This window comes from Tachyglossus aculeatus, chromosome 9 (genome assembly GCF_015852505.1).
Source record: "Tachyglossus aculeatus isolate mTacAcu1 chromosome 9, mTacAcu1.pri, whole genome shotgun sequence".
NCBI lineage: Eukaryota > Metazoa > Chordata > Mammalia > Monotremata > Tachyglossidae > Tachyglossus > Tachyglossus aculeatus.
In genome coordinates this window covers 62593667-62618433 of record NC_052074.1, presented here as the reverse complement: position 1 = coordinate 62618433, position 24767 = coordinate 62593667, and the positions used below count along the sequence as shown (strand labels likewise).

Sequence of the window (24767 nt, the reverse complement as noted above, 5' to 3'; positions counted from 1 at the left end):
CCCATTTTACAGATCAGGTAACTGAGGCCCAGAAAATCAAGTGACCTGCCCAAGGTAAAACAGCAGACAAGTGGTGGAGCCAGCATTAGAATCCAGGTCCTTCTGAATCCCAGGCCCGTGCTCTTGCCACTATTCATTCATTCATTCAATCATATTTATTGAGCGCTTACTGTGTGCAGAGCACTGGACTGAGTGCTTGGGAAGTACAAGTCGGCAACATATAGAGACAGTCCCTACCTGACAACAGGCTCACAGTCTAGAAGGGGGAGACAGATAATAAAACAAAACTTGTGGACAACTGTCAAGCCATCAGAATAAATAGAAATAAAGCTAGATGCACATCTACATTAACAAAATCCACTAGTCCACGCTGCTTCTCTACTGATGGCATACTGGGACCTGATGGGCTGGGATCCTGAGTTGCCATTTGATGTTGGCTATGTGATCACAGTCTAGCTACTCACCTGAAAAAAAAAACCTTTCTCAGCTCTCAATGCATCCACCAGCTAAAATCCCACTGCCCTCATTCCCCCACTCCTGCACAAACTCTTTGGCTGCCTCTTCTTCCCCTCCTCCAACTCCCTTTCTGAAGCTCTTTAATCCAGTTTCTGCCCTATTCACTCCCAGGAGACCTCTTTCCAAGGTCTAATTCAATAGTATTTGTTCAATAGTATTTATTGAGCGCTTCCTGACTGCAAAGCACTGTACTAAGTTCTTGGGCGAGTACAATATACTACCAGATACATTCCCCACCAATTCATGCATTCAATCATATTTATTGAGCGCTTACTGTGTGCAGAGCAATTTATTGAGCGCTTATTGTCTGCAGAGCACTGTACTAAGAGCTTGGGAAGTACAAGTTGGCAACATATAGAGATGGTCCCTACCCGACAGCGGGCTCACAGTCTAGCCCAGAGTGAGCTCACAGCCTAGAGGGAGAGACGGACATTAATATACATAAATAAACAAATAGATGAATAAATAAATAAATTACAGATAAATACATATGCGCTATGGTGAAGGGAGGGAAAATGAATGAAGGAAGCAAGATGTGCCTTCAATAAGGATGTGCCTTCAATAATGTGCTTGTGTCTTCAATAATGTGCTTGTGTCTTCAGTCTTCAATACTCTTACCTTCTTTTTTACACTAATCCTCCTCAATCTCTCTGCTACCTCTGCCACAGTCATGCATTCCCTTCTCCTGGAAACATTCTCCAAAGTTGGTTTTACTATGCAGTTCTCTCCCATTTCTCCTCCTAAATCTCAGCACTGCACTTTGGTCTCTTCTGTGTGCTCTTCCTCTGCCTCTCACCCCCATCATTCATTCATTCAATCACATTTATTCATCATCATCATCAATCGTATTTATTGAGCACTTACTGTGTGCAGAGCACTGTACTAAACGCTTGAGAAGTACAAGTTGGCAACATATAGAGACGGTCCCTACCCAACAGCGGGCTCACAGTCTAGTAGGGGGAGACAGACAACAAAATAAAACATATGAACAAAATAAAATAAATAGAATAAATATGTACAAGTAAAATAAATGGAGAAATATGTACAAACATATATACATATATACAGGTGCGGTGGGGAGGGGAAGGAGGTAAGGCGGGGGAGATGGGGAGGGGGAGGAGGGGGAGATGAAGGAGGGGGCTCAGTCTGGGATAAAGAGGTGAGAGAGAGGTGAAAGATGAGAGAAGAGAGATGAGAGATACAGAGCAGAGAGATGGAGAGAGACAAAGAGGGAACAGAGAGGTGAAACAGAAGAGAGAAGAGAGACAGAGAGGAAAGATGGAGGGGGAAGAGATGAAGAGGAGAGAGAGAGGTGAAAGATGAGAGAAGAGATGAGAGATGGCAAGCAGAGAGATGAAGAGAGACAAAGGGGAGAGAGAGATGAAACAGAGAGAAGAGGGATGGAGACAGAGAGAGATGAAAGATAGCGAGCAGAGAGATGGAGAGAGACAAAGGGGAGAGAGAAAGAGATGAAACAGAAGAGAGAAGAGAGATGGAGTCACCTGCTCTACCAGAGATGGAGGGAATTCTTCACACATCCACAGCATTGCTTTAAACCCATCAGTGGGGTGTCCCTCAGGATCCATCATGGGTCCCCGTCTTTGTTTTTTCTTTTCTGGTATTTGTTAAGCTCTTACTCTGTGCCAGGCACTGTGCTAAGCACCGAGGGAGATGTGAGCTAATCAGATCGGAAACAGTCCCTGTCCCATGTGTCTTAATCCCCATTTTACAGATGAGGGAACTGAGGCCCAGAGAAGTGAAGTGACTTGCCCACAACAGCCAAGTGGCAGAGGCAGGATTAGAACCCAGGTCCTTCTGACTCTCAGACCTGTGCTCTAGCCACTGAGCCACACCGTTTCTCACTCCAGTGGTGAGATCCTCTCCTCCCAAGGCTTCAGCTCCAATACGGAGAGTTCCTCCTACAATTCAGGAGCCATGACACTGAAATGAGGGCTACTCATATCAAGGGCAAAGCAGGTAGCTTATATACTGCGTCACGTAAGCGGATGCCTCGAAACTGAACGAGAGTTTGCGGTGGTTCAAGTTTCCTCTCTGCAGACATTATCATTTTAAATTGCATTTCAAGTTAATATTGCGTGCGGCATAATGTTATTTGTCCATCTGGCTGCACAACTCCTATTTGGCACGAGTCAACCCAATTCGGGCCCAGAAATATTAGGCCTAAGGAGGCTTCTCCAGCCACGGAGCAGTAACAAGATGAGATCTGGGGCAGAGAAAACCACCAAGGCCATAAAATGCAAAAGCCTTGATGTGTTGGGAGTATGTTAGAGCTGGTCGTTGGCAGCAGAGAGCATGCTCAGAGAACTTGGGAAACAAAATGTGATTATTATAACCATAACTTTCTCCCTGAGATGGAACAATATTGGTGCCGTAAGAGATTTTCCTCAAATAGCCGAGATACATTTTTTAAGTTAAGCAGTATGCCAGGTGCATCTGAGCATTTTTCAAAGCTTAAAGAGGTTACATTTCTCCGGACAAAGTGGCCGACCTAAGGGGGAAAGAAAGCAGCAATCTTTGTCATCAGAAAACCAGGTCCTTACCTTAGCTTGGCCAGTTTCCAGCCTACTCCGATTTTACATGAAGACTTTGCCTCGGATATAAGAATTACTGCAGTTGGGGATTTATTGTTTAGCTATTGTTGGGAGATGAGGGAAAACCAATTGTGAGGAGTTTAAATTGACGTAGAGGGAAATTGAAAGCCAGTGGAGGGTTCTGAGGAGTGGAAAGATATATTTTGAGCAATGCTTCCGACGATTTGGGAAGCAGCATGTAGGTTAGCCTGGAGTGGGGAGGTTGGTGACAAGGAATGGATACAAAAGTCTAGCTCTGATGTGGAAGCAGCATGGCCAGTGGATAGACCACTTTGGAGTCACAAGGATCTGGGTTCTAATCCAGGCTCTGCCACTTGTCTGCTGTGTGACCTTGGACAAGTCACTTCACGTTCCTGTACCTCGACTACCTCATCTGTAAAATGGGGATTAAGGCTGAGCCTCCTGTGGGACAGGGACTGTGTCCAACCTGATTAGCTTGTATCTACCCCAGCGCTCAAAACAGTGCTTAACGCATAGTAAATGCTTAACATATACCATCATTCATTCATTCATACATATGACAAGAACTTTGGTCAGGAGAGTATTTGCTTGGAGAGGAATGAGTACGTAAGTACGTAGATTTATGTTGCTAAATCTGACAAGATTTAGCGGTAGATTGAATGCGAAAGTTGAAAGACGGGGAAGAGTTGAGGATGCCGGCCTCTGGGTAGCGGAGTGAAACAAAAGAGCTTGGCCCCTTTCATGAGCACTTAGTGATGAACGGCCGTGAACTGCAAGATTAGGCAAATTTACTGCAAGAACACCATCATCAGATAACGTAACTGTGGTGGAAATTTCAGTGCCAGAGTTGGAATTGATGTCCAATCAATTGATGATATTTACTGAACGCTTTCTGTGTGCAGAGAACTATACTAAATGCTTGGGAGAGTACAGTACAGCAGAATTAGCAGACACGTTCCCTGCCCATAACGAGCTTACAGTCTAGAGGGGGAGGCAGATAGTAGTACGAATAAATGAGTAACTTATTCTACATAATTTAAAGATATGTATATAAGTGCTGTGGGGTTATGGGTGAGAAGAATATCAGACGCCCAAAGGTCACAGATCCAAATGCACAGATGATGCTGAAGGGAATACAAAGTCCAATATAACAACATGGGTGGACACATTCCCTGAAGACAGAGAGCTGTAGAGGAAGGTCACTGGGACACATGGGTTGGGCAAACTTAACAGCAATGGCTAACGTTTGCAGATCGAATGTCCCAAATACATCAATTGATGGTATTTATTGAGCACTTACTTTGTGCAGAGCACTGTACTAAGCGCTTGGGAGAGCACAGCAGAGTTTGTAGACACCCTCTCTGCCCATAGGAGCTTACACACTCTACCATCTCATTAATCGATGGCATTGACTGAGCACTTACTTTGTAATCTCGTGGTCACAGAAAATTGAAAGAGAGAGAGTCAAGCAAGGTTGTTGCCAAGGCTAGAGAGATGGGAAGGATGGAAGCCAACTGTGATGGGAAAGTTAGATGACAGGAGGATTTGGGAAGGATGATGGAGAGTTCAGTTTTGGATGCATTGAGCGTGTAGTGCCAGCGGGACACCCAGGTAAAGTGGTTTTAAAATTATTTCATTGCCTGAGGTAGTTTGTTTTAATTGAATCATTTTAAAGAGCCCTGGAGAATTCATGTTCTCACTCTAGATATGTTCAGGAACCAGGAATCAGTCCATAACTGAGAGCAGGACAGGAAAACAAAGTCCCAGGCCTGAAAACGGCACACTTTACATGGACTGCCTAATGGATAGCACCCGGGCCTATCCATTAGTCAGAAGGACCTGGGTTCCAGTCCTGGCTCCACCCCTCGTCTGCTATTGGCAAGTCACTTAACTGTGCCTCAGTTACCTCATCTGAAAAATGGGGATTAAGACTGTGAGCCCCACATGGGACATTGACTGTGTCAATTTGATTAGCTTGTGTCTATCCCAGTGCTTAGTATAGTATCTGGCACATGGTAAGTGTCTAACAAATATCATAAAAAAAGAATGCAGTCTTTGATCCACAGTTCAGAACAGATTCTGCCCCTGACACTGCTCCTGTGGAATCCTTCCAGACCGTTCCTTCCCTTGTTTCAAATATCCCCATGTCCATTAATCCATTGGTTTTTATGGGACTTTTTCTCAATTTCCCCATATATTTTCCCTCAAAGTCCTGCCTTGGGCTTTGGAGAGTTCATGTTTGTCTGACCCTGAGGAAAAATGCTTTCATCTCGTGCCATCTCTCCTCCCAGTAGCCTGATTTTCAATATCTCTAATGGAATTTCCCACATCCACATCTGCTTTATTTGCTTGTTTACAGTGTATGGTGTTGGTACACACTAAAAATGTTCAAGTTCAAACCTCCTGTTCCTCTTTAAAAAAAACCCTTCCCCTTCCGCATGCTGGGACCACATCACAATACTGTATCCTCTCAATCTTTGTATTCTGGGAATCAATCCATCAGTTACAGGGGAGGTAGGGCTAACATATTGAGGGAAGGGAAGAAACATGACAAATTAATAATGAGCACCAAACCTGAAGGATTGCCTCCCTGAGGCTGTTTTGGAGTTTTCTTAGCTATGCCAAGATCTACTGAGTGCCCCTCCTTGATTTTTTTTCTCCTTGGGAAAGGGAGAAATGACTGTAGTAGTAATACTAGTAGAGGTAGTAGTAAAAATAATAATTGTGGCGTTTAAGTGCTCGCTATGTGCCAGGCACTTTACTAAGCGCTGGGGGTAGGAGTAATAGTAATTGTATTTATTAAGCACTTACTATGCTTGTACTAAGCATTGGGAGAAAATACTCAGGTGGCCCCTGTACCCTTAGGGGGTCACAATTAAGTATATAAGTGGGGAGAAGAGATTGGAGACCGACACCTCGGGAGTGATGAGACACAAAGCATACAAATACGCAAAATCGGCTCCAAGTCATCGTGGAGACGTCGGAGTCTGAGAGAACGTGGGAGTGACTTTCATCCCCGGTCCTGCGTACCTGGAGCATGCTGGGAGGGGGGGTCCTTGGTGATAATAATAATAATGACGGCATTTATTAAGCACTTACTATGTGCAAAGCACTGTTCTAAGCGCTGGGGAGATTGTCCCACGGGGGGGCTCACAGTCTTAATCCCCATTTTACAGATGAGGTAACTGAGGCCCAGAGAAGTGAAGTGACTTGCCCAAAGTCACACAGCTGACAATGGGCAGAGCTGGGATTTGAACCCATGACCTCTGACCCCCAAGCTCTTTCCACTGAGCCACGCTGCAGCTCTAAGCAGCAATGGATGGGATGGGAAGGTTGCCTTGCTCAGTGGAGATGGAGCTTAGAACAGTGCTTTGCACATAGTAAGCGCTTAACAAATGCCATCATTATTATTATTATTATTATTATAGAGGAGACCAAACTGGTGTTGGACAGAAACAGAGGGAGAGAGAGAGAGAGACCTCTGCAGTGAGGACCAACTTTCTCTAGCCGGGGCCCATGACCCTGACTAGCCCTGTCCCAAGCACGGAACCAACAAATACCATCATCATTTCTACTAGGTTATGTTGCATATGTATATGTATATTATATGTTGCATAAGATAATATGCATATTATATATACATATGCAACATAGCCTAGTATGTGTTATATATATATAATAGTGTATATATATATGTACATATAATAGTATATATATATATAATTATTGACTTTAGGCAATAGGCAACATAGCCTAGTATGTTATACATATATAATAGCATATATATATATACATATAATAGTATATATATATAATTATTGACTTTTTAAGAAATTAAAAGGTATCAGATCAGGAAAATATAAGGTATTTACCATCCTTATGACAGAACAATACTTATGGACTGCTTAATATTTCAGCAGAGAGCCACTGAGCCATGTGAACTATGGCTTCACAATTGGTGGTCATATAATGGAGGTTTAGAGCCTCGGTTTCTTGTACAGCACAAGACATGATAGCACACAACACCCCATCAGTTGCCCTCTGAGGAAAAAAAAGCATGGCTTCAGTGCTTTTGACCTTCCCCAGAGGAAAAGGAGTAGTGCTTCTGCATAAAAAGTGTGTTGGTTCTAATTTCCAACTGAAAAGGAGTGGTCTATTCTATAGAAAAAGAAATTTAAATAACCATTTGGTACTTAACCTTTCCTAGGGAAATCATTAAAGAGATTACTTAGAATTCTGAGCTGTCCCTCTCGTTTTAAATCGCTCATGTACTAGACTAGTAAATCTGTGATAGAATGGAAGAGCATTTCTTCGAGGAAAATCATATTCCTCAGATGTTTGGCTTAACGTTGAATTTCTTTAGTGGTTTGAAGCTCATATACACTGAACGGCGATCGGCACAGTGATTGATTATTAAACAGACAGCCCTGACTGAATGCATTTTCTCAACTAAAGCTTCCCTGTTCTGCGGTGGCATGAATTCATTATATATTGCAATATAAAGAGAAACACTAGGATCAAAAGTGGAATGTCGTCAGAACACGCCATGACTGTTTCAGACTAATGGATCCAGCCATCCCTGGATTTTTGCAGACAACAAGAGATTGGAGGAGTTACATAACCTTTCTGTAGACTGTGAGCCCCATTGAAGTCTAAAAGCCCCAGCTTTTAGACTGTGAGCCCACTGTTGGGTAGGGACTGTCTCTATATGTTGCCAACTTGTACTTCCCAAGTGCTTAGTACAGTGCTCTGCACACAGTAAGCGCTCAATAAATACGATTGATTGACTGATTGATTGATTGATTGATCAGCATCAGTATGTGTAGAGAAGCAGCGTGGTTCAGTGGAAAGAGCACGGGCTTTGGAGTCAGAGGTCCTGGGTTCAAATCCCGACTCCGCCATTTGTCAGCTGTGTGACCTTGGGCTAGTCACTTTACTTCTCTGGGCCTCAGTTCCCTCATCTGCAAAATGGGGATTAAGACTGTGAGCCCCCCCATGGGACAATCTGATCACCTTGTAACCTCCCCAGCGCTTAGAACAGTGTTTGGCACATAGTAAGCACTTAATAAATGCCATCACTATTATCATTATTATTATTATTGTCTACGCCAGCGCTTAGAACAGTACTTGACACAGAGTAAGCACTTAATAAATACCATCATTACTATTCTCCGTCCCTCACTTACTTCTCCTACAAAACGGGGATTCAGAGTGTGAGCTTCATGTGGGACAGGAACTGTGTCCAACCTGATTAGCTTGTATCTACCCCAGTGCTTAGTAAGCGCCTGGCACTTATTAAGTATTGAACAAATACCATTATTTTATTAAAAAATCATGGATTGATATATTAGTTCTGAAGACTCAGGACCGCCCCACCCCCACCATGCTGATTCTTTCTTGGTGCAAATGGGATTCCCTGAAAAACTCCTTTCCAAAATAACCCTGGTGCGAGCCAGATACAGCCCGTGTCTCATTTTAAATGTCATCTGGGATCTAGCACATTGTAGAAACTTCATTAAACACATTACGATCACGCCCATAATTCAGATGCACTTTCTCTTAAGCATTTAGAAATTAACAGATCTCTATCCCCTAAATAATAACGGAAAGGCAGGTGGAGTAATGAAAACATCACTGCGGGAGAGCGCCAGGTAGACGTATTTTAGAATCTGTGTTTTATATAGCAGGGAATGCATTTCGGCCAAGATGGGAACTTCCAATCACCAGCGCAGAACGAGAAAGTCTCAGACAGATGAATCATATTAAAGATAAAATGAGGAAAAAAAAAGCTGAATCTTTACTGGACCAATCTGTGGCCCAACAAGGTCCCTTTAATTGGATCTTACAGTAACTTTTTATTGCTCCTTTCTATTTGGAAAAACCATTGGAGAGTCTCACGGGGGTGTTATTGACTAATGGAGAAATGATAAGAATTAATAACCTTTGACCCAACGGTGCAGTTGTTTGGTGAATATCTTGATCTCTATATCAACATACGAAAGACTGGAGCTCAACGCAAACCAATAAAGAGATGTCCCCAGTTCATTTCCACCTGCTCTTCACCAAGATCCCAAGGATGTGAAAACACTGTCCCCAAAGGCGATGCCCAAGACAGAATTCCCAGAATGATCTATAAACGGATATATAACTATATAGTTATATATATATATATATATATATATATATATATATATAACTATATAGTTATAAACTATAAAATGGATTTTGGAACATGGAAGGGGGGTAATGGAGAAATGATAACTACAAGCCCTGGAGTTTTTTCGGAATCCAATCAGATTAGCGGGGTAGGGAAATCCCCGTATCGCGATAGAAAAATATTCATAGAAATCACCTCTGAGATTTGTTAGTATGGATTGAATTCCTTAGAGAGCGTTATTTACCTCTCTATAAATCTGTGGATTTAACTCAGAAGAAACTGCATGACAAGGACCAAGACTTTCCATCTTTCAATGCCATCATTATTATTATTATTATCTTTCCGGTAGTGTTACATGACACATGCAGCGTGACACAACAGGACTTTCAAAAGCAATTACCAAGCTTCCTTTGCTGGCAGCAATGCTCAAAAACTCCTTTTTTCAATGGTTCTAAATTTCCTCGAAAATTCCTCCAGGAATGATATTTCTTGACTGATCTCGCGGTGCCTGGAGGAAAGAATAAAATACGTCTACTTGGCTATTTCCTGTGTCACACAGAGAAAATATAAATTCCTTCCTTTTCCTTTCATTTATTATGTTACACTTTCAGTAGTATTAGTAATAGCAGTAGTAGTACTATTTATGCAGCATTTACTGAATAAATGTAATTTTAATTTATTTTTAATTTATTATGATATACTTTTAGTAGTAGTGGTACTATTTATTTGGCATTTACTGAATAAATGTAATTTTAATTTATTTTTAATTTATTATGATGCACTTTTAATAGTGGTATTTATTCAGCATTTACGAAATAAATTAATTTTAATTTATTTTTAATTTATTATGATACACTTTTAATAGGAGTATTTATTCAGCATTTACAGAATAAATTAATTTGAATTTATTTTTAATTTATTATGATGCACTGTTAGTAGTAGTAGTACTATTTATTCAGCATTTACTGAATAAATGTAATCTTAATTTATTTTTAATTTATTATGATACACTTTTAGTAGAGTAGTACTATTTATTTGGCATTTCCTGAATAAATGTAATTGTAATTTATTTTTAATTTATTATGATGCACTTTCAGTAGTAGTACTATTTATTCGGCATTTACTGAATAAATGTAATTCCAATTTACTTTTAATTTACTATGATACACTTTTAGTAGTAGTAGTACTATTTATTCAGCATTTACTGAATAAATGTCATCTTAATTTATTTTTAAGTTATTATGATATACTTTTAGTAGTAGTAGTACTATTTATTTGGCATTTACTGAATAAATGTAATTTTAATTTATTTTTAATTTATTATGATACTTCTAATAGTAGCATTTATTCAGATTTACTGAATAAATTAATTTTAATTTATTTTTAATTTATTATGATACACTATTAGTAGTAATACTATTTATTCAGCATTTACCGAATAAATGTAATTTTAATTTATTTTTAATTTATTATGATACACTTTTAGTAGTAGTAGTACTATTTATTTGGCATTTACTGAATAAATGTAATTTTAATTTATTTTTAATTTATTATGATACACTTTTAATAGTAGTATTTATTCAGATTTACTGAATAAATTAATTTTAATTTATTTTTAATTTATTATGATACACAGTAGTAGTAGTAGTAGTACTATTTATTCAGCATTTACTGAATAAATGTAATTTTAATTTATTTTTAATTTATTATGATACACTTTTAGTAGTAGTAGTATTTATTCGGCATTTACTGAATAAATTAATTTTAATTTATTTTTAATTTATTATGATACACAGTAGTAGTAGTACTATTTATTCAGCATTTACTGAATAAATGTAATTTTAATTCATTTTTAATTTATTATGATACACTTTTAGTAGTAGTAGTAGTATTTATTCAGCATTTACTGAATAAATTTAATTTTAATTTATTTTTAAGGTATTACAATACCCTTTAAGTAGTAGTAGCAGTACTATTTATTCAGCATTTGCTGAATACATTGAATTTTAATTTATTTTTAATTTATTGTGGCACACTTTTAGTAGTAGTAATAGCAAGCGCTTAGTACAGTGCTCTGCACACAGCAAGCGCCCAATAAATACGATTGAATGAATAGTAGTAGTGGTAATAGTGCTATTTATTCAGCATTTATTGTGTGCAAAACTTCATATTAATCGCACACAGGTGGAATAGGGTGTGAACCTGCTGTTGGGTAGGGACCGTCTCTATATGTTGCCAACTTGGACTTCCCAAGCGCTTAGTACAGTGCTCTGCACCCAGTAAGCGCTCAGTAAATACGACTGATTGAATGAATGAATACTTATTCATACTTATTCATACTTATACTTATTTATACTTATACTTATTCATTCATTCATTCAATCGTATTTATCGAGTAATGGGTTTGAGGGCTGACTATGAATTCAGAGTGCTTACTATGTGCCAGGCACTGTACTAAGCACTGGGGTAGATCCGAGCCAATCAGGTCGGACGCAATCCCTCTCCCGCATGGAGCTCACAGTCTCAATCCCCATTTTCCAGATGAGGAAACTGAGGCCCAGAGAAGAGAAGCGACTTGCCGGAAGTCACACGGCCGACGAGTGGTAGAGCAGGATTAGAACTCATGACCCCCTGGCTCCCAAGCCCGTGCTCTATCCACTACGCCCTGCTGCTTGTACATACTTGTCCATAATTGCTATTCTATTAATTTTGTTAATGATGTGCATCGAGCTTTATTTCTATTTATTCTGATGACACTCGCCCATATATTTTGTTTTGTTGTCTGTCTCCCCCTTCTAGACTGTGAGCCCGTTGTCGGGTAAGGACCGTCTCTATATGTTGCCAACTTGTACTTCCCAAGCGCTCAGTACAGTGCCCTGCACACAGTAAGCGCTCAATAAATACGACTGAATGAATGAGTGGGGCTCAGTGGAAAGAGCCAGGGCTTTGGAGTCGGAGGTCATGGGTTCAAATCTCAGCTCCGCCAAGTGTGACTTGGGGCAAGTCACTTAACTTCTCTGGGCCTCAGTTCCCTCGTCTGTAAAATGGGGATTAAGACTGTGAGCCCCACGAGGGGCAACCTGATTCATTCATTCAGTCGTATTTATTGAGCGCTTACTGTGTGCAGAGCACTGGACTAAGCGCTTGGGAAGTCCAAGTCGGCAACATCTAGAGACGGTCCCTACCCAACAGCGGGCTCGCAGTCTAGAAGGGGGAGCCAGACGACAAAACCAAACATATTAACAAAATAAAATCAATAGAATAAATATGTACAAATAAAATAGAGTAATAAATACATACAAACATATATGCATCACCCTGTATCCCCCCAGCGCTTAGAACAGTGCTTGGCACATAGTAAGCGCTTAACAAATACCAACATTATTATTATTATTATTATTATTATTATTATCATCAGCAGAAAGTGAAACTGGACCACCTGATGAAGGACAGCTCATGGAGGTGGGCGTCAGACGCACTTCCTTTTGGAAAAGTCTTCCCGCTTCAGAAGAATTCCTGGAAGGAGTTGGATTCGCTATCACACAGTCATTAACCCCTTCTAGACTGTGAGCCCACTGTTGGGTAGGGACCGTCTCCATATGTTGCCAACTTGGACTTCCCAAGCGCTTAGTACAGTGCTCTGCACCCAGTAAGCGCTCAATAAATATGATTGATTGATTGATTAATGTGGGTCTATCTTAGGGGAATATGCAACCGTCTCTAATAGTAGCTCTACCCCCAAAACCCAAGCATTTCGCTCCCATCACAAGCGCTTATGACAAATTGCGATGAAGAGAAAGATTGCTTCCATAAAGATTTAGACCAACTCGCCGGCGGGGTGAGGAATGTTGGACAAATTCATCTGAATGAGCGATTTTGATGCCGGAGTTGAAAGCGATGTCCGCACCTGGAAGAAAACCACCAGACCTCAAGGTCTTCTTTCGCTTGAGTGACTGTCCTAAGTGGGAGGAGTGGATGGGTGTGTCTGTGTCTTAAATGCACAGCCCGGTCCAGGGAGGGTCTTCTGTCCTGTTTTATTCATTATTAGCGTAATAATATTCATAGTATTATTATTATTAGCATAATAATATTCATGTTAGTATTTGTTAAAAGTGCTTACTATAAGCCAAGCCCCATTGTAAGCACTGGAGAAGATACAAGGTGCTCAGGTTGTCCCACGTGGGGCTCACAGTCTTCATCCCCATTTCACAGATGAGGTTACTGAGGTACAGAGAAGTGAAGTGACTTGCCCAAAGTCACACAGCTGACAAGTGGCAGAGGCAGGATTAGAACCCACGATCTCTGACTCCCAAGCCCGGGCTCTTTCCGCCGAGCCACGCTGCCTCTCTGTGAGCCCCATGTGGGACGTGGACTGTGGCCAACCTGATTAGCATGTAACTACCCCAACGCTTAGCACACTGCCTGGCATAGAGTAAACACTTAAAAAATGCTATATATAAAAAAAAAACAAACAGGTGAGGGCCAGGGGCACAGGAAACAGCATGAGAAGTCACATCCTCTGACGCCACCCTTCTCACTGCACCTCGATCTCATCCATCTCGCCGCCGACCTCTCGCCCACGTCCTGCAACTCTCTCCCTCCTCATACACAACAGACAGTTACTCTCCCCCCCCTTCAAAGCCTTATTGGAGACACCTCCTCCAAGAGGCCTTCCCTGACTAAATTTCCTCTTCTTCCTCTCCCTTCTACTTCACCTTGACTTGCTCCCTTTATTCAGAGGGAAGCAGCGTGGCTCAGTGGAAAGAACAGGAGCTTTGGAGTCAGAGGTCATGGGTTTGAATCCCGGCTCCACCATACGTCTGCTGTGTGACCTTGGGCAAGTCACTTAACTTCTCTGAGCCTCAGTTACCTCATCTGTAAAATGGGGATTATGACTGTGAGCCCCACGCGGGACAACCTGATCACCTTGTATCCCCCCCAGCGCTTAGAACAGTGCTTTGCACATAGTAAGCACTTAACAAATGCCATTATTATTATTATTCATTCCCCCTCCTAGCCCTACAGGACTTCCATCCCTATCTGTCATTTATTCATATTAACGTCTGCCTCCCCCTCTAGACCTTAACCTCGTTGCGGGCAGGGAACGTGCCCGCTTATTGCAATATTGTACTCACCCAAGCGTTTAGTACACACAATAAACATCCAATAAATACAATTGACTGACCGACTGACTTTGCCTGAAAGTAAAACTGCCACATTGGCGTGGGTCCCAACAGACTTTACAGGGGCTTGCAATTTATCTTCCTCTCACATCCTCCTTCTCGGATTCCCAATTCCGTTCCCAAGCTGTTTATTATTTTCTTTTTCTGTCCTGAATGTGGTGCCCAATGTCCTCCGTTGATTAACACCGGGCTGTCAGGGCCAGCTGACTTACCGGCCAGCCGAAATATTGATGAAACTTTGGTCTGACTCCAAGAATTTCCTCTAGGACGAGAGCTCCACAGCCCCGGGGGATTGCAGGTTGGGGAATACAGAAAACGTAATTTTTTTCCAAAGATTAAAAGTAGAAAACAAATAAATCTTAGATACCAATTTCAGAGGGCTCTATATGATCTTGCACCTACTAAGTTTCTTTCGCCTTTGGAGCATTTTTTTCTTTTTATATCTACTCTATATCTCTTATGCCGTTTTCTTCTTTTTTATCAGCATCTTTTACTGCAGAGAAATACCTTGAAAATTACCGAGGGATGAGAGGTGTAAAGATTCACGAAGTACACTTTGTAATTTCCACGCAACTTTCTTCTGTGACATACCCACCTAGTCATCTACGGCTGAATCTTGGGGGTAGAGTCTCAGGAAAGAAAACAAAATATCAAGAACTTCTGATTTTCAAAGTCCCGGGTCCTGGGTGGGCTTGAAGGTGCCGTTTTGATTTCCACTTTGGAACATCTGAGAGGAAAGGGGACAGGAAAAAAAAAAGGAAAGAAGGAAGACAGTAACTCCCTCTCAGGGGCTCAAGGAACTAAACTGAGAATTTGGTGGGCTTATTTCCTCCAAATCAGTCTGGTAATCTGCAGCAGCAGACCGTAACCTCGTCCTCTAGACTGTAAGCTCACTGTGGGCAGGGAATGTGTCTGTTATATTGTTATATTGTATTCTCCCACGTGCTTACTTAATACAGAGCTCTGCCCACACTAACCACTCAATAAATACGATCGATTGATTGATAAAATGGATGCTGAAAACTTAATTTACTTGTACATATCTGTTCTATTTATTTTATTTTGTTAGTATGTTTGGTTTTGTTCTCTGTCTCCCCCTTTTAGACCGTGAGCCCACTGTTGGGTAGGGACTGTCTCCATATGTTGCCAACTTGGACTTCCCAAGCGCTTAGTACAGTGCTCTGCACACAGTAAGCGCTCAATAAATATGATTGATTGATTGATTGATTAATAATAGTTGTGGTAGTTATAGTAACGTAAAGGATAGAGCACAGGCCTGGGGGTCTGAAGGTCGTGAGTTCTAATCCCAGCTCCGCCACTTGTGTACTGCGTGTCCTTGGGCAAGTCACTTCACCTCTCCGTATGTCAGATCCTTCATCTGTAAAATGGGGATTCGCTCATTCATTCAATCGTGTACGGAGCACTGTCAGATCCTTCATCTGTAAAATGGGGATTCATTCATTCATTCAATCGTGTACAGAGCACTGTACTAAACTCTTGGGAAACTACAATACAGTAATAGAGAATGACAATCCCTGCCCACGATGAACTCACAGTCTAGAGGCGGAGAGAGACATCAGTACAACTTTAAGTCCCACGCGAGACAGAAAATGTGTCCAACCCAATTAGCTTATATTCACCCCCTTGCTTAGTACAGTGCCTGGCACACAGAAAGCGCTTAACAAATACCACTCTTCTCCCCTGAAACTGCCTGGCCTGTCCATGAGACCACCCCTCCAGGCCTTTCTCCCTCCAGAAAGAAAAGCAGTGTGGTTTAGTGGACAGAGCACAGGCCTGAGTCAGAAGAACTTGGGTTCTAGTTCTGGATCTCCCACTTTCTGCTGTGTGACCTTGGGCAAATCATTTAACTTCTCTATGCTTCAGTTTCCTCATCTGTAAAATTCATTCATTGAATTCATTCATTCATTTGATCGTATTTACTGAGCACTTACTATGTTCAGAGTACTGTACTAATTGCTTGGGAGAGGACAATACAGCAATAAACAGACACCTTCCCTGCCCACAACAAGCTTATTGACTAGAGTGAGGGAGACAGACATCAATACAGATAAATCCGTTACAGATATGGACATAAGAACCACGGGAGCAAGTCAATGTGATGCAGAAGGGATTGGGAGAAGAGGAAAGAGGAGGCTTAGAGGAAGGCTTCTTGGAGGAGATGGGCCTTCAAGGAGGCTTTGAAAGGGGGAAGAGTAATTGTCGGATGTGAGAAGCGAGGGCATTTCAGACAAGAGGCAGGAGGAGGGCGAGGGTTTGGGGGAGAGATAGGTGAGATTGAGGCACAGTGAGAAGGTTTGCACTAGAGGAGTGAAGTTTGTGGGCTGGGCTGTAGAAGGAAAGTAGTGAGGTGATGTAAGGTGATGGACTGAATTAAAGCCAATAGTGAGGAGTTTTTGTTTGATGTGGAGGTGAATGGGCAGCCACCGAAGTTTTTTGAGGAGCAGGACGACATGTCTTTATGCTATTGATGCCTAATTGTTTTGTTTTGTTTTGTTGTCTGTCTCCCCAGTTCTAGACTGTGAGCCCGTTGTTGGGTAGGGACTGTTTCCATTTGTTGCCGAAATGTACTTTCCAAGTACTTAGTACAGTTCTCTGCACACAGTAAGCATTCAATAAATATGATTGAATGAATGAATGAATGAATGAATGAAAAGTATCTGTAGAAAAATGATCCAGGCAGCAGAGTGATGTATGGATTGGCGTGAGGAGAGAGAGGAGGCTGATGCAGTAGACCTGGCGGGAGAGGATAAATGATGGCATTTAACGTGGTAGCAGTTTGGATGGGGAGAAAGGGTGGATTGTAGTGATGGTGTGAAGGTGGGACCGACAGATTTTAGCAATGGATTGAATATGTGGTTTGAATGAGGGAGAGGAATCAAGGATGACACCCAGGTTACAGACTTGTGGGACAGGGAGGGTGGTGGTGCCATATACAGTGATGGGAAAGTCAGGGGGCGGACAGGGTTTGGTTGGGAAGATAAGGAATTCTCTTTTGGACATGTTAAAGTTGAGGTGATGGGAGAACAGCCAAGTAGAGATTTCTTGAAGGCAAGAGGATGTGTGTAGGGATTAAGACTGTGAGCCCCTGTGGGACATGGACTGTGTCCAACCTGATTAGCTTATATCCACCTCAGCACTTGGTACAGTGTCTGGCACATAGTAAGCGCTTAACAAATGCAATTTAAAAAAAAAAAAAACTGGCCCATCTCTAGAACCGGGGCCCCTTCGCAAGGAGTCACCCTCCCCCTTTGAAATTGCCAGTCTGGCCTTCCCAGACCGAGCCCCTTCCTTCCTCTCCCCCTCGTCCCCCTCTCCATCCCCCCCATCTTACCTCCTTCCCTTCCCCACAGCACCTGTATATATGTATATATGTTTGTACATATTTATTACTCTATTTATTTATTTATTTTACTTGTACATATCTATTCTACTTATCTTACCTCCTTCCCTTCCCCACAGCACCTGTATATATGTATATATGTTTGTACATATTTATTACTCTATTTATTTATTTATTTTACTTGTACATATCTATTCTACTTATTTTATTTTGTTAGTATGTTTGGTTCTGTTCTCTGTCTTCCCCCTTTTAGACTGTGAGCCCACTGTTGGGTAGGGACTGTCTCTATATGTTGCCAACTTGTACTTCCCAAGCGCTTAGTACAGTGCTCTGCGCACAGTAAGTGCTCAATAAATACAATTGATTGATTGATTGATTGATTGATTGCCACTCCCCCTTCTTCTAGCTGGGCTCTCTCCACTCCCCGCCACCCTCCTATTCCAAACCTTCCCTTCCCCACCCCCCCACCCGGTGAACCCCTCCCTCTATGACTCAGTTGTCTTTGTGACCTGCCTCTCGGGGGGGCTCGGTCCCCGACTTGGTGATGCGGATGGTTCCGCCCAGGCCCAGACGCAGGGTCCGGCAGGGCAAGGAAAGTCATCCCCGGCCTGGATAATGTGGGACTTCTTGGCAGCCCTCCTGTTCCCGATCCTTGCCATCCTATGGGTCAATCAATGGCCTCTCTCCGACGAGGGATTTGCCCTTCTCTTCCTGGCGCTGCTGCTCTGGCAGGCCCGAAGGGACTGCTTTGGGCTGAGGGAGAACCAAGAAAAGACCCACAACATGGTAGGGACCCTGGCATGACCCACCCCGTCCCCAGGGCCAAAGGGCCTCAGAGAACTGTGAGTTCCTCAGCCGGTTTTCTCAGGCTCCTCCTTCTATCCTCCTCACCGCTCGGGCCACCCTGCGACAGATGAGCAGAGCCCCAAGTGAGGATCATTCACCCCCACATCTGCAATGAGCCCTAGCCATTATTCATTCTTCATTCAATCGTATTTATTGAGCGCTTACTGTGTGCAGAGCACTGTACTGAGCGCTTGGGAAGTCCAAGCTGCCAACACAAAGATACGGTCCCTACTCAACAATGGGCTCACAGTCTAGAAGGGGGAGACAGACAACAAAACAAAACATGTGGAGGGTGTCAAGTAAAAGGAAAAATAGAGATAAAGCCAGATGCACATCATTAACAAAATAAATAGAATAGTTAAGGTGTACAAGTAAAATAAATAGAGTAATAAATCTGTCCAAACATATGTACAGGTGCTGTGGGGAGGGGAAGGAGGTAGGGTGGGGGGGATGGGGAGGAGGAGAGGAAAAAAGGAAACAACCTCCACAATACGGGGTTGGGGTAAGGGTTGGGCCTCCGTGGCCTCACGAAACTTGGTATCCTGCCAGTTGCCCGTGCTGGAAATAGGCAATTAGATGGACGTAGGTGGGTGTAGAGAAGCAGCCTGGCCTAGAGGATCAAGCACGGGCCTGGGAATCAAAAGGACCTGAGTTCTAATCCCGGCTCCACCATTTGCCTGCTGTGGGACCTTGGGCAAGTCACTAAACTTCTCTGTGTCTCAGTTACCTCATCTGGAAAATGAAGATGAAGACTGTGAACCCCAGGAGGGCCATGGACTCTGTGTCCAACCCGATTTGCTGATATCCACCCCAGCGCTTAGAACAGTGGCTGGCATTTAGTGAGCGCTTAACAAATGCCACTGGCGTTATTATTATTATTATTGCTCTCACTCTCAGTCTCCCCGCTGGCTGGCCCCCAAATCTCCTGAGCCAGAGGCCAAGATCCCCTTCTAGTGAAAAGAAGATCTCCTTCAAGGGGAAAGAATTCACCCTCAGTGATGGCCAGGGTTGGGAGGGGAGAGATAATAATAATAATAATGATGGCATTTATTAAGCACTAACTATGTGCAAAGCAGATGAAAAAAAAGAAAGAAGGGGAAGAGAGACACCAGGCATCCCAGGGAAGCAGTGAGGCAGAGTGGCAGTGCATGGGCTTGGAAGTCAGAGGACCTGGGTTCTAATCCTGACTCTGACACACACCTGCTTTAATACCTTGGGCAAGTCACTTTCCTTCTCTGTGCCTCAGTTCCTTCATCTGCAAAATGGGGACTCAATACCTGTTCTCCCTCCTACTTAGGCTGTGAACGCCGTGTGAGACCTGTTTATATCGTACCTGTCCCAGGGCTTTAGTGCAGTGCTTGATGCAGAATAAGCGCTTACAAATATCACAATGACGATTAAAGGCTCGGCCTTCTGCCTTGACAGAGACACCAGAGACCAGCCCAGACCCCCTCTAACCACGCTGTTTTCTTTCTGTCTCAGCATCGTCCCAAGAAGCGGCTGGAGGGTGCATCACCTAAAGGTACCATCCACCCCTTCCCTCTTGCTGAACAGGACTTTGAGTGCCCCCACCTCTAGCACCCTGGGGGCAGGGTCTCCTCCACCTGTCTGCTGTTTGACCTTGGGCAAGTCAGTTCACTTCTCTGGGCCTCAGTTACCTCGTCTGGAAAATGAAGATGAAGACTGTGAGTCCCACCTGGACAGGGACCGTGTCCGACCTGATTTACTTGTATCCACCCCAGGACTTAGTGCAGTACCTGGCCCATAGTAAGCACTTAACAAATACCACGATTATTATTATTTTTAGGACCAGGGCTTGGAACAACCAGCCTGGGTTGATGGCCCCAACCCCTTTAAGTCCTAGAGGCCTAGAACGGAGCCCAGCTGTAGTGAAGATGCTAAGGATCTTTGGAAGAAGGAGGAGAGGGGAGGCAGAGGGCAATTGCTCTCAGCGGGCTTTTTTCCCTTCTCTAAGGGGTACAATCCCGCTCCAAAAAGCAGGAAGCGGCAGATCCCACCCCTCCCCAGGAACCCCAAGTAACTCATTCTCTCGGTTTCTAGTCCGAAGCATGGGCCACGGACACCCCAAGGATCGAGCGGAAGTCGTGCGTCTCCTGAAAAGGTGATTGATCCTTCCTCTTTTCACCCCTCACCCCAGGCCCCTGCCTAGACTCTGAGATTCCTGAGGGTGAAATAGAGGGACCCAGGGAGGAGGGGTCCAGTGTGGGGTTGTGGGAGGGGGACGTTGACACGGGGGAGGTGATATGATTATGTCGGGGATGACTGGATATGCTGTGGTGGGGGTCAGACCCCGTGGGTGGGCACAGGCTGTGTGAGTGCCCAGGTCCCCGGGGCTCAGAACTCCCTTCCCGGCGGACGTTTGTCCCCCACCTTCTCAGGGGTTGGGATTGGCATCCCTTCTCATTACGGGTATGGGGGTCCCTCATTTCCTTGAGACTGCGACTGTGGATTGACTGTAGAGTGGTTGGATAAAAAGAGGCTTCATGGGATTGAACGTGGACCTTAGGAAATGAAGCAATTTATGAAATCAGAAACTCATTGTGGGCAGGGAATGTGTCATTGTTGTATTGTACTCTTCTAAGCTCTTAGTTCAGTGCTGACTGACAGTATAAATGGGAACCCGACCAATAGTGTCGATAGATCAGAGTGACCCAGCTGATAAGAACCCTTGTTGTTGATTTGACTGCCATTAACAATAATAACAGTAACAGTTCAGTGCCCGCTCTGGGACAAGCACTGTGCTAAGTGCTGGAGTAGATATAAGGAGTCAATGTCCCACATGGTTTCCCAATCTAATGAAAAGGGAAACCGGGTATTTAATCCCCATTTCACAAATACAAAGGCACAGAGTAATGAAGTGGTTTCTCCAGGGTTGCACAGCAGGCAAACGGTGGTGCCAGGATTAGAACCCATGTCTCTTGACTCCCAAGACCTTGCTGTTGTTTTTGAATTGGTATCTGTTAAGCTCAGACTATACATATACAAGCACTGTACTCATCACCAGAGTAGACACAAGGAGGGATACGGTCCATGTCCCACGTGGGGCTCACGGTCTCAATCCCCATTTTACAGATGAGGTAAGGCACAGAGAAGTTAAGTGACTTCACCAAGGTCAGAAAGCGAACCAGTGACAGGATTGAAACCCAAGTGGCCTGACTTTCGGGCCTGTGCTCTTTCCACTAGGATACATTGCTTCTCAGTTGTCGTTGTGTTGTTTCCTGCTCAGACTGATGAGTCTGGCTTGTCCTGAAAGGTGTCTGGGGATTCTGTACACGTGGTAGTCCTAATCCTGGCCTTGCCACATTCTCTCCTCCGCCTACTCTCCATCAGACAATCACCTCCTTCCTCTTTCCTCTCAGCTCCAAATAATTCCCAATGCCTCCATGCCATTCAAATCCTAGTCCCTGTCCTGTCAGCTGTGGCCCCCGGCTCAGCCTGGTGATCGAGGGGTGGGAATCCCTCAAGAAAAGAGAATGAAGCTAAGAGCCAGTTGCTGAAGACCCAGAGCTGGAGTGCTGGTTCTGTCGGTGACCGGGAGTCTGTTTTCCCTCAGCTGGAAAGAGTGATTGTTCTTTTACAGGCGTGATATGGGCATGTTCTGTGGAAAATCTGGTCGTACCATCTGCCAACGCTTCAGAGAAGAAGCCCACGGCGTGTTCTTAGAAGACGGTACCCTCTATCGCGCGCTCCCTCTGCCCCCGGCCGGCAGGGAGAAGCTGACTCGTCCCGGGTTATCTTTCCACCGTTCCCGGGAGACCGCCTCCCGGCCCCACGTCTCCAAATCGGGCAAATGTTCCTGTAGTTCAAAGATCATGATCCTCCCTTCAGACGAAGGGCCTCAAACTCCTCAACTGGAGGAGAAGCGTCAACAGCACCGAGAGCCGGGTTTTCCACCTTCCGGCCACAGAACATCAGAGGTCTCTGAAGAGGAAGCCCACAGCGATGCAGAACGAACATCTCCTAAGCGGCAGCGAGAGGCTGAGGGCTCGACCCTGGGAATCGAGCCCCCCTCCCAGCCCTCTCTCCTCAACCCCAAGACCCGCAGCTTCCTGGAGCAGCACCTGAAGGCCATGCTCCATTTCCAGCAATACGGGCTGCCCAGTTGGGTCATGGAGGCCCAGAGTCAGTTAGCACCTCAGGCGGGAGAACGAGACATCCAACCTGGCTCTCCCTGGAGAAAAGATTCGGTCGTGCCTGAAGACTCCCGCAGGGTGAAGATGCTGAAGAGCAAAAAGGAGGCCCTGGAAGAGCATATGGCCCAAAAATGCCATCAGCTTAGACATGGGGAAATCCCCTCCGAAGTGCACAATGGTCAGGGTGACACCAGCACCTCACCGCCGCTGGCCCTCCCCGCATCGCCGGGCCCCCCGACTCTCTCCGGCCCCAGAAGTCCAGCCCCCATCATAGAAGCCTCCCCGCCTCCAGGCCTTCTAGACACCGGGCCTCAGTCGCCGGACCAGGGGACCGCTTCTCCGATGCTGAGCTCAAGCCCCAGGTTGCGGGAGGATCAATCTCTCCCGGTGGAACCATCTGACCTGCCCGAGGCTTCGATGAGGAAGAGCCTGGAATCAGTCACGCAGCAGAATCACGTGGATGTCGTCTCTGGGTGTGACGCACACTACGGTCTGGCTGCCGACGGGGCCGGCTCTCCTGCAGGACCTGTCCAGACGGCAGTGAGCCCAGAGGATGAGCCAGGCCCGGACACAGACCTTTCAGGATGCAGCGTGGTAGATCGGGAGAAGGAGGGGACAGCTGAAGAACCGAAACTCTCCCCCATCGCCGAACACCCCGTGATTTCAATGGACAGCAGGGCAGATGACCATTCTCACGAAGTCGGGGACAGCGACGGGCCTCAGGATCCTACCGCCCAGGTCCCGGAACAAGAGAGAGAGGGGCCCGGTCTCCTGGGTTCCCGCCACTCAAAGCCTTCGCCCTACCCTCCCAAGACCGCATTTAGCCTGAGGGCCCCCGTGAGCAACCAAAGAGGGGAGAGGGGCCCCGACCAAAGCCACAGCAAGGCCTCCGTCTCTTCCTTGGCAGAAAGGGGCCCAGCTCCCGTCACGTCTTGCGGCCCTGGAGTTTCCACATCACGGCCAGTAAGCAACAGAAAGGGGCAACAGCCGCCTCCCAGAGCCTCGTTTTCTGAACAACTGAAGACGTGGTTTGGCTCCAAAGGCCAGCAGGCAGACATCAGCCCCAGGGCACGGACGACAGCCGCCTTAGGAGAGCCGGGCAAGCGGAGCTCAGCATCACCGGGGACTACTAAGCCATCCTCCCCGGCGGGCTCTCCGCCCCGCCAACCCATGGGCTTCACTTCCCACCGCCACCGCCCTCGGGACGGATTCCCGGGTCGCAGTCCAAATAGGCCCAGGGCCCCATAAACTCTGCACGAAGATCAAGATTCAACGGAGACTTTGCGGTGCGTTGGCAAATCAGCCCGGTCTCCCTACAGCATGGTTTATAATTTCGTTCACCATCTTGATCTCTGTTAAAAGAGACTCATCTTCCTGCAGGAGAGCTGTGTGTTCTGTCTGTCATCGTCTTCCCTGGGATCGGGTCCTGAGGAGCTTTGGAACTCAGTCCCCAGATGTAGCCAAGTCTGCGTGCTCGGGGGGAGGTTGAGGTGGCGTTTGTCTCCCTGGGTGTAGGGGAGGGGAACCAGAATATGGAGTGCGGGGTTGTGCAACTCAGACTTGTGTCATGAGGGGCCAGTCAGGCCCTACCCAGCTCAAATTCCTCTATTCCAGTCTCTACGGCCGTGGCCTTGGCAGTGACCCCCCAGAAAGGGCGGTCCGGGCTGAAGTACTTCAGAGTTGGGGCGGGGAGGGTTGGATGGGATCGGTATTGGAATCATGGCACAGGCCAAAGAGACCAGATGAAGGACAGAATCAGTCCCAGAGTTTTACCCGGCATGCACTTGACTCTTTGACTCGTCTCTTTCATCCAACCCACGTATTCAACCATCACTAAATCCTGTAGGTTCCACCTTCGCCACATCGCTAAAATCTGCCCCTTCCTCTCCATCCAAACTGCTGCTCCGCTAATCCAAGCACTTATCCTATCCCGCCTCCTCTCCTTGCTGACCTCCCTGCCTCCTGTCTCACCCCACT

The 24767-nt window shown here is 45.0% G+C and overlaps 1 protein-coding gene across 2 annotated transcripts; it reads left to right on the top strand.

Annotated features, from left to right (window-relative positions):
- Positions 1-18351: 18351 nt before the first annotated feature.
- LOC119932472 (calmodulin-regulated spectrin-associated protein 3-like) lies at positions 18352-24165 on the top strand. Of its 2 annotated transcripts, none has more exons than XM_038751686.1 (4): positions 18352-18576; positions 20119-20158; positions 20698-20758; positions 22238-24165. In XM_038751686.1, exons 1-4 carry the CDS (start codon positions 18406-18408, stop codon positions 24036-24038), a joined length of 2073 nt encoding a protein of 690 aa, XP_038607614.1. In that variant the 5' UTR covers positions 18352-18405; the 3' UTR covers positions 24039-24165. The 2 variants fall into 2 exon arrangements, with proteins under 2 accessions (XP_038607614.1, XP_038607613.1); XM_038751685.1 differs by having other exon boundaries at positions 20062-20158.
- Positions 24166-24767: the final 602 nt, after the last annotated feature.